Genomic DNA, 10745 nt, shown 5'->3' on the forward strand with positions numbered 1-10745 from the left:
TACATGGTTGACACCATTAAGAATCGATGCATTGCTGAAAACATTTTTGACATGAAAGAGGAGAGGATAGCGACTGCAGTGTACATCATGTTGTATCGTAAAATACCGTTAGTAAATTGGGTTTCTGCCACATCGGTATATTTACCATGGCTATTCTTTTTCAGTTGTTTACGCTTGAAGAAAGGTTTCTGGTGTATTTACTTTCGGCTCAGAGTGACTCATCTTGCTGTAAGCTTCCTTTGTAGAAGATGTGCATTACCAAAGAAGGAGATGAAGGAACACCAACATGGAAACCTAAGATGATACAATAAAGCATACAACACTCAGTCTGTGAAACAGTTCCCTTATTTTTCATGAGCTGGATAGTAAAATAAACAATCTTCTGAAGTATGACAAAAAAATACAAATAATCTAAAGAAGATTTGCGTATCATATAAAAGCTTGAACGTTTGCTCTTTGTTATGCATGACTGCAACGTTACTGAGAACGTATAGCGTTTTGCCTATTTCTTCCATTACCAGACGTATAGCCAACGAGAACTTTATAGCGACAGCTTGTAAATTCCTGGCTGAGGTCATTGTTGATATTCGTAGAGAGGTTTGGACCATATCCTACAAGTTTTTTTCGCTGCTCCCTCTTGCATTTAAAGACCGTCAGCGCCGCAGCCACTCAGCCAAAACAGTTTGAAGCACAAGTGCTGAGAGAAAGGAGCGCATCTTTAAGCTCGTGGAAAGGTGAGTCTTTCTGCAATTTCCATTGAACCATAAATAATCCACCACCGTCTCAACTTTAGCTAAACTTTTTTCTATGTGGCCATTAAGTTGTAAAAGGTGGACAAAACAAAGATCGTTAAATAGTTTCTCTAAACACTTAAAACTCAAGATGCATGTTCTGTTGGACGTTTTAGACATGAACCAATGATATGAAACTATTGCGCTCAAAGTTGTTGGCAAGTGGACTGATATCGATGTCACTGGAATTTTTATTGACTGTGGTGAGTGACTTCCTAAACCGTCACATTTTTGCTCCCTTTACTTATTTTCTTTTTTCCTCTCGAATTTTTTTCTATCCACTTGTAAAATAAAATGAAACCTTCTTTTAAATTACCTTTAATCGAAACGAAATTAGGAAAATACTTTGCTTTTAATTAAGAACATTTTTCGTACTACTACAAACACGCCCAAACACATGTCCTACATTTCATGTAGTTTCACCTAGTCAAGAAAAGACAACTACTGTGACTGATTGAGATTGCCCAATGCAATGTTCTTCTAGGCCCGGAACACTTAAGAAACACAAAGGCTTTCCCTTACCACTGGTCTGGACCGCTTCCAGACCCCATGAATGATGTCACCTCTTCTCTGCAGCTTTTTGACACCTGGGGAGTGCCCTAACTGTAGTCTGGGACTCCTTCTCAATGGCCCAATGACATCACCATTTTAAGCAATATGAAGTGGTAAACCTTTACCCACTTTAGTATGTGGTCTGGTTTCCGTGCCCACTTTTCTTTATAACTTTTTTGTTGCTTATTTTTTCATCCATCCAGTTCAAACTGGAAACCAAAATGTCTTGCTTTGTGTTCTTCTGTGTCCTTGTCACTATCCTGTGTTGTAGGATAAGCTTGGTGGGCATGGTTACCGCAGGGGCCTGTTCCCTGTGTTGTCCCATATTCCAGGTACAGTCAGCCTTTGATCCCAGTCTAGTGTTTATTCAGAGGAATTAAAGTGACACCTTTCCTGCCTAGAAGCCTTCTTCTTCAATGTTTGTACATTGGAACAAGTCTGTGCCTTAGTGCTCTTACAGTTGTGCCCTACTGTACATCCTTGCTATGTGTGTGTGTGTTTATGACAATGAGAAAAGCACATGGAACCATTAAGTCACTAGCTCTCCAACTCCCTGCTGTGCAGATCCTAATTAGGCAATGTGCAGTGGCTGTCAGTGTGTGTGGCTTAGACAGAGTGAGCTGCCATCACATTCTGTTCTGCAGAGATAAAGTCTGTCCTCCAAAACTTTGTCCTCAAGAGTTCTGTTATTGTCAGAGAGAGAAACAGCCATAATATGTCACACGTTTATTTGCGTTAGTGTGACTGTTTGGAGTGGAGGGTGGGGGGGTAAGAGCTCTTATTGCCTTCATTCCTGTTTTCTAGAGACATAATGTGTAACTGCTATACTAACAGAACCAGACTCCTCACATCGGTGACTGGGAGTTGGCTGAACATTTCTTATGCAATTTGACACAGTCATCCGCTGGACGATAGGGAGGGGTTGAGGTAGAGGTCAAACAAAGACTCATCCCTTTTGGGAGGGAGTAAAGGAGAGAAGAGAAAGAGAGAGGGAAGGTGTTTTAAAAGCCTTTAATCCACCGACCGCCCCTTAAACCTTAAGCATCAGACAGTCTCATTGAAGCAGACGTGCAGTGTTTGATTTTTGTAGTGTCGATAGAAGAGTGAGTCATGTGAGAGTTCTGGTGGCTGAAGTGTTATCTGGCCCCTGTCTTTATCTGGGAATGTCTGTGTGTGATTCAGTGTTGGTGCTTTATGAAATGGCAGAAAGGGTTTTGTGGGGGAAAACAAACACACATGGGTGACAGGCATGTCGTGTGTGTGGGAGTCAGATGGCTGTGCGGATAGGGAATCGGGCTATTACTCAGAAGGTTGCTGGTTCGATTCCCGGCTGTGCGAAATGACGTTGTGTCCTTTAGCAAGGCACTTCATCCTACTTGCCTCGGGGGGAATGTCCCTGTACTTACTGTAAGTCACTCTGGATAAGAGCGTCTGCTAAATGACTAAATGTAAATGTAATGTGTGTATGTGCGTGTGTCCAGAGACAGTAACCTTTGTGTACCCGTTGCAGTTCTGTGTGGCTTGACTGAAGTTGATTCAATATCCGTATCACGTCCTGTAACTAAGGAAGTTACCGCCGTGTAGTCACTGTGCTAACCACCAGGCTGAACTCTGAGCGTTCTTTCGAAACCACACGTATCTGGCCACAGTCAACCTCACAACTCCACCCTCACTTCCTTTGTTGCTTGGTGACCTAATGTTGATAGAATCCTGCAGCCCCTGTCACTGCCTGTGTGTGTGAGGGTTTGTGTGTAGAGATTAGGTAGGTCTATTGCTGGCTTGTCCACTGACCAGGAGAGCAGGGGGACTGAGTCACAGCAGAACCTTTAAAGAAATGAATCCATAGATAGACTGGCCTTTTGTTTCTCTCTGGGATAGTCTAGCTATCAGCAAACTCATAAAGTACTGACTAACTGGCTGGAGATATGAATGCAAAAGCATTCAAAAGAAGGTTTATGAATCTATTGTAAAGTCTAAACGATCACTTTCAGTTAATAGTACAGCCATATAAAACCAGACTAAAACAGGAACCAAGAATGAAAGGCTGTCTACTTCACATCAGTTGGTGTTGTGGTCAAAAGTGCTGCAGTGCACAATGTAGACACAGGAGGAGGCTTGTTCTGGCTCTAACAACCCTAGAGACCTTCCATCAATCTGTTCAGGAAGTAGATACCCTCCAGACTTCCTGGTTTTCCAAAGCTATCCCATGTGCATGCACACACTCATACACTTTCTACCTTGGCTTTCTCACAGTCTTTAGAGAGGTAGATATTTTGGAAACCTCTTATTTTTGCAGGACGCCAAGCTCACACATAGAGAACCATGGGTCATACCGTGCAATATATCAATGGAGTTTCTGAGTTTACGGAAGTTTAACATGAACCACATACACTAAGTTTAGTTATATGTCTGGTGAAATCGTCTTTAGGAGAGGTTCTCCCATGATATCATAATAACACACCAGAGCTGTGGTCATATTTGGTTTTCATCTCAAAGTAAGCAGAAGACCACACCCAAGAGAATGAGCGAGATGGAGAGAGAAGGAGAGAGACGGAGAGGGAAGGAGAGATGTGGAGAGATAGGGAGAGAGACGGAGAAAAAAGGAGAGAGAAGGAGAGAGAAGGAGAGAGCAGAGACATGGAGAGAGAAAACAAGAGCAAGAGTATTATTTCACACATTGGTATTTCTCAATGATTTGGTAGATTGCTTTAGTCCTGACGAAAAAGGCATTTCAAAACTGATGCTTTTTTCTTAGCTTAACTCGCTTTTTTGCTTTTACTTGGAAATGTGTCAGTCTGGGTTGCTGTGATGTTTCAGGCTCTTCCAGGGTGGGTGGCCGTGGTTATTTCTGTCCCTCGTAAGGGCAGGGCCTTAGGGATAAACAGGCTGGGGGGCGGGTGTTGTGTTCCAACCCTATTGTCTGCCTAGAGAACACACACTGCCCGCAAATTAGCCTGTCTGATCGCTGTCTAACGCCGCACACACAAAACATACGCTCATAGAAACACACATATGTACACACCTGTACTTCTGCTGTCACAACTGCATAAACAGACATTCTATATTGATGGTCGTGGCATTCCTGCGGCACTCAGTCTTTGGAACCATTTGACCTCCAAGACTAGGGTACCATGAGTGGCCTACAACAGCTGATGAATGACACAGACCATGGACAGCTTTAATCAACACAACAGCTGCCAGAGGCAGGAAGAGATGGCGGCTGGGGAGGAGGGGACAGGGTGGAGTCTGAGAGACGCTGTATTGGGGGATAAAAAAAATGAAGAGAAATTAGAGTGAGTACATGAAACAGCGGAAACAGAAAATGACTTGAGGGGGCGTGGTGTGTTTGTCTGTGGCGCCGGCCTGATTATTAATGTTTCTATGTGGATTTGCCGATTGAGGGACAGATTAAACATGTGGACAAGCAGAACTAACACAGCTTTCAGTTTGTAATTGGCTGGATCCAATCTGCTATTGCAGTTTTTATTCAGTACAAACTCACAAAAATACGCATAAACACTCACATTCACATGCATTCATCTGTGTTCACGTCTTTGACCTGTTACATCAGGAGTGTGTCTTTGTTTTTCTGCTTTACAAGATGTGACAGAGTCATCAACCATTGAAAACAATAGACAACATAACTATTTACTTGGGTCAGTAACTTTATATTGCCTCTTAATCATCTCATTGGGTTCCTGGCCCAGTAAATGTTCTAGAATTCACCACCCCAGTTCCCATCATTACCAAGTTTTCTTCAGCACCACTCTCTTTCTCTGTCGTAAAATCTTTCTCTCTTCTGTCTGTCTCTCCTCGTTCTCTCTTGCTCTCCCTTTCTTTAACCCTTTTCTAGCTTTACCTCTTTTTATCCTCTGTATGTTATGTCCGCTCCAGGCTTCAGACAGGATGGTAGGAGTGTTGACCGTGCAGCGTGTTGCCCAGGAAGCCCCTCATGCTGTGCTCTGCACCCGGATCAGAGCTCCACGACCACCCCACTCCTTTCAAGGAAATAGCTTCTCAGGGCTGCTGGGTCATGAGGGAGAGGAATTTAACATTGAAAAATGAAGTAAATGTACTTTCTTGTGTGTGAGAGCGGATGAGCCTCGGCTGGCACCTCTCAGATGCATAGTTTTCAGCAGACATCATTATTTTATCTACAGACACACCAGCATGCGCATGTCTGCACACACACGCACACAGACATATTTACAGCATGTTGAGTAGACCAGCAACAAGTTTGTGTGATGATGCAAACCATACACAAACTGAGGTGTACCCAAGACCTGATTCACATACTGTTTACATGACGCTCCCCTGCCAGCCTCATAGTATCCATTCTCTGCTGCATGACTCCTCCCTTGATACTTTGTGTTAATTAGTCTGTGTGGACCTCAACAGGGCCTCAACACTAACAGAACATGACGTTAGGCCAGTGGGTCCTCATTGTAGATCCCTCAAACCCCTTGTCGTACCTCTGATGTCATCGCCATGGAATCAGATCTCTCTTACTATCCTCGCCTAGGTCTGTCACTGACCCCACTACACCCTATTCTGTAGAGGCATGATACCCTTACATGGAGAGGATGGTTCATGGTTGGATTTGGGGGTGGGGTTGGATGGGCTGGGCTGGGCTGGGGGGTAGAGGATGGGGGTGGGCAGGGCATGGGTCAGAGGAGGGTATATAGCCCTATACCTTGGTGGGGGGGGGGGTGTTCCTGTCTCTGGGTCTTCTGTGGATACGACTGTCTCTTTGTTAGTTGGGCTCTGTCTTGTCATCTGTCTTTCTATCTTACTCTCTCTCCATCTCCCGGACTTCACCATGACCTACAGACACTCAGGTAAAGAAGGAGACGGGGGGAGGTGTGGAGGGATGCTGAAATGGTTCTTCCAGGGATGACACTTGGTTAACACAGGATAGCTAAGCTACAGTGTTGTTTTCACATTGGAGCTGGAGAAGTTGATTTACTAACATCAGTGAGGCTTAAATTGAATGAGTTGAGGTCCTCTGGCAGTTTGTGCTATGTCAAGGATAGGCTTGGTGAATGCACTTTTGAGGTATTGATGCAGTTTTAAGAGATAGGGTTTGGTCATATAGCTTTTAATCATCACTGAACAACAAGGATTAATTCTATGGTAAATGAATGAGCTCTCTACAGGCATACTATAGGTGACAGTGAGCAAGCTGTTCAACAATGTGTTTGGTTTGATTGTTCTTTAATATCCTGGAGGTCACAGATGGCCCTAAGACCAGAGCTGTTGATGTTATTGACTTACACAACCTCCCTGTGTTGAGTGGTTCAGCTTTGATGAACCGTAAGAGCATCCATCTACACCAGTGTGTGGCTATCTCTGGCACCACCCTGACTCACCACCCATCCCTCTCACTCTGACCTTTCAATGTGGAGTGCAGTGTTCTCCCCCCAGAGACCCAAGTGGTAAACTCCAACCCCTCTGAACTTACTGTTGGTGCATACCATGGCTGTTTCCGTGGGGGCAGCTGTTTTATAATCCCCTTCTGAAAGGCTTAGTGCTTAATCACTGGACATTTATATGCTAACAATGGTTCCAGTGGCTCTGACCTCAAAATCTTCCCCAGACCAAGAGTCTACATGTTCTCCTGTGAGCTCAAGTACTCAGTATGGAATTTGGATCATTTGGATCGTTTATCTGGCTTTTCTCCATTGTGCTAAAATAACATGACACTGACCTTCTGACTAGACCATTGGCCTGCTCCTGCCAGTTGGATTCAATACAGCTAATCCTGTTTGGTCTGTATCATTGCTGATGGGGGGGAGGGGGAGGGGGTCATCCTTCTGGTCCAGCTGCAGATAGGCTTCTTTCAGTAGTGTGGTCCATCCATCCATCTCCACCAGCCTCTGTAGCTAGGAGCACATACCAGAGCCTGAGGCTTCTCCTCAACACACTCACACGGACACACATCATCTACAGAGCTGCAAAACATTCTCATAAATATTTGCTGTGTTCCTATGGTTACCAGAATATAACGTCATTTTGTCAAGGGTATTTCCCCCTTCTACCACTCTTGTGGTTAAAACAGGATTAGAAAGTAGAGATGACAATCATTTAACATAAATGTCAAAGAAATTACAGGTAAAATTGAATTATAGCCTTGTTTGTGTGCTCTGGATAAGAGCGTCTGCTAAATCACTAACTGAACTGTGAACTGTTTACTATCCAAAAGGGTTGAGAGAGAGAAAGGGAGGGAGAGAGAGAGAGAGGCAGAGAGAGATGGAATGGAGGGAGTGAGTGAGCCAGGCTTTCTAAAAATAAGATGAACAACTTTCCAGAAAAGCCTGATAAAGCAGCAGCCGTGGAGACAGTGGGTGACTTCATAGTGAAGCTCTGTTCAGGCCCACAGACATCTGTGGGCCACGTTGACCCCCCCCCCACCGGGCTCCACACACCTCCCTCAGCGGTCTGGCATGCTGTGGTTAAGCGGTGCTCGGCTGTGCTTGATTAGAGGACACACTGTGGGGGTACATCTTGTATACCTTCCTGCTGTTCTGTGTCGTTATGGTGTACAGGACACGGTTGTGTGTGTTTATTTGAAATATCTTTAAGGAGCAAGTCGTTTACACTGTAGTTTTATTGTGTTCACACATGGATGGATGATGATGTCATACTCAGCTGTGTAATGTTTGAGGGATTTACTTGTAAGTACTATTTCTTACTGAGTGTTGAGAGATGTATTTCTTACTAAAGTACTAAGATGGTATGTTAGCCATGGATTGCATGGTGAGTTCTCTCCAGTGGTAGAGTGGGTCTGTTATGATGTTGATCAAATCTAAATATGAACAACACTGCCCCTTTGTGGTAAATTAGTACAACATTATAACACAATAATTGAAATCTCCAGCATGGATTTTCATAAATAAGTATTAAGTTAAGAAGGCTCCCTTGATGAACAGAAACCATTAAAAGGACTTTGAAATGTCCCATCTAGAACTACACTTAATCTGGTCTGTGGAACTAGCCCTGAAAGTCTGTCAGCCATTACATTTAATCCCTGTGTCATGTTTCTAAAGGGCCGAAGAGCTATCTCACCTCCACAATGACTGAACGCTTCGACTGCTACTATTGCCGTGACAACCTGCAAGGCAAGAAATACGTGAAGAAGGATGAGAAACACGTGTGCACCAAGTGCTTCGACAAGCTGTGTGCCAACACCTGCGCAGAGTGTCGCCGTCCCATTGGTGTCGATGCCAAGGTGGGTGTGTGAGACAGAGAGAGTGAGTGAGAGAGAGAGAGAGAGAGAGAGAGAGAGAGAGAGAGAGAGAGAGAGAGAGAGAGAGAGAGAGAGAGAGAGAGAGAGAGAGAGAAAGAGAGAGATGCATGCGTTTGTGCACATGCATCTTTCTTAGTTTTTATGGCTCAATAATGGAATCAGCAACCAAGCCCTTGGGCTCCTGTTCAAATGCCCAGATTAAAGCCTGGATTCAATGATTCGTCCCTCCTCCACCATGAGCATCATCACACACGCCACTGATCTCCAGTCCCAGATCCTTACTTGTGATGAACACACTATCAATGCTAATGAGGTCTGAAGTGTTTGTTCCGTGTCCATTCTCGTCCTGTGAGAGTGGACATGTGGGCTGTCAGCCCCTTCACAGAGCGCTGCTCTCCAACTGACACTCAGTGCCTTCCGAATGGGACAGTTCTCCAACCGAAAACCTGTCAAATATAAAAATATATCAGTGCAAATCCATGAAAAATGACACAAGAGGAAGAAGGTTGTTTTCGGTATCATGTGATCCTTCCTCCCCCTCTCCCCCTCTCTTTCCTGTCCAGGAACTGCACCATAAGAACCGCTACTGGCACGAGGACTGCTTCCGCTGTGCCAAGTGCTACAAGCCGCTAGCCAATGAGTCCTTCAGCGCCAGGGACGATGGCAAGATCATGTGTGGCAAGTGCGGCTCTCGCGAGGATGGCAACCGGTGCCAGGGCTGCTACAAGGTGGTCATGCCAGGTCGGTACACACATGGTTCTGATACAGCACGCTTCAGTTACATCTGTTATGTACACTGTCAGAAGGGTTTCGCATGTTTCCATGTGGCAGGAACCAAAGCACATCTGGAGTGTGGACAATGCATTTTTCTATTATATTCCAGAGTGACAATGACACGTGTGTGACTTGCAGGATCAAAGAATGTGGAGTATAAGAACAAGGTGTGGCATGAGGAGTGTTTCACCTGCTATGACTGCAAGAAGCCCATCGGCACTGAGAGCTTCCTGACTAAGGGCGATGACATCTACTGCGCCCCCTGCCACGACAAGAAGTTTGCCAAGAAATGCTTCCATTGCAAGCAGGTAAACACGAGATACCTTCACCCTTCCAGATGTCTTTTTGAGCTCCAATAGCAATTCTGATCCACCCCTTCACCCCCTCCTTCCCTCAGGCTATCACCTCAGGGGGTCTTAGCTACCAGGACCAGCCCTGGCACTCTGAGTGCTTTGTGTGTCGTACCTGCCGTAAACCCCTGGCTGGGGCGCGCTTCACCTCTCACGAGGAGCATGTTTACTGTGTGGACTGTTACAAGACCTCTGTGGCCAAGAAGTGCAATGCCTGCAAGAACCCCATCACAGGTGAGGTAACGCACACATACACACTCGCACACACTCAGATCTTGGACTAATTCTTGGTCTTCACTCACCTCCTCCAGGGTTTGGCCACGGGACCAACGTGGTGAACTATGAGGGTCACTCCTGGCATGAGTACTGCTTCAACTGCAAGAAGTGCTCCCTCTCCCTGGCCAACAAGCGCTTCGTCATCAACGATGAGGACATCTACTGCCCCGACTGTGCCAAGAAGGTGTGAGCTGCCCAGTGAGGGGCAGGTGCTCCAATCAGTTTAGTGACAGGACAAAACAACTGATGTATACTGGACCAGTATGGGTATTCTGAAAGGAAACTGTTATAACTGCAGAGCATGAATAGGATTTAATGAAGTTTGAATATAAACCTAGGTATCTCTCAGTGTTCAGTTTCAGTGCACGTTGTCAGATACTAACAAACAACTGGTTTGCTTTCGTAGGCTTGCAATGTGACTTACTAAAAAGCTTGGCCATTATTCAGAAACATGTAGCCCCATTAGTAAATGACCTTTTCCATGTTTCACTGGAACTGTTAAAAGAAAACAAATATGACATTTACTTGTTGCAAATGCTTCTTGAATTATATACTATACATGCTTTAACGGATAATGGTGCAGAGATGTAAAAGGTATCTCTTGAAGGGTATTGTAAGGTTTTCATTAGACACAAAGAGGACTCTGCTTATTCATTCTGCTCATATAGCATTCTGAAGTGGTGTGACAATTTGAAAGTAAATGCACAACATGGCTAAATAAAGGCAAAAAAAACACTCGACTGATTGCAGTATTGA

At 44.8% G+C, this 10745-nt stretch overlaps 1 protein-coding gene across 3 annotated transcripts; it reads left to right on the forward strand.

Annotated features, from left to right (window-relative positions):
• Window positions 1-586: 586 nt before the first annotated feature.
• On the forward strand, window positions 587-10729 carry fhl1a (four and a half LIM domains 1a). Of its 3 annotated transcripts, XM_084683375.1 has the most exons (7): window positions 666-734; window positions 1615-1675; window positions 8390-8571; window positions 9153-9330; window positions 9502-9671; window positions 9761-9947; window positions 10025-10729. In XM_084683375.1, the coding sequence occupies exons 3-7, from the start codon at window positions 8416-8418 to the stop codon at window positions 10177-10179; spliced, it is 846 nt and encodes a 281-aa protein (XP_084539501.1). In that variant the 5' UTR covers window positions 666-734; window positions 1615-1675; window positions 8390-8415; the 3' UTR covers window positions 10180-10729. The 3 variants fall into 3 exon arrangements, with proteins under 3 accessions (XP_084539494.1, XP_084539501.1, XP_084539488.1); XM_084683368.1 differs by lacking the exon at window positions 1615-1675 and having other exon boundaries at window positions 587-734; XM_084683362.1 differs by lacking the exons at window positions 666-734; window positions 1615-1675 and adding an exon at window positions 6063-6181.
• Window positions 10730-10745: the final 16 nt, after the last annotated feature.

The sequence above is a fragment of the Hypomesus nipponensis genome, chromosome 1 (assembly GCF_054491055.1).
Source record: "Hypomesus nipponensis isolate SF chromosome 1, ASM5449105v1, whole genome shotgun sequence".
Classification (NCBI taxonomy): domain Eukaryota; kingdom Metazoa; phylum Chordata; class Actinopteri; order Osmeriformes; family Osmeridae; genus Hypomesus; species Hypomesus nipponensis.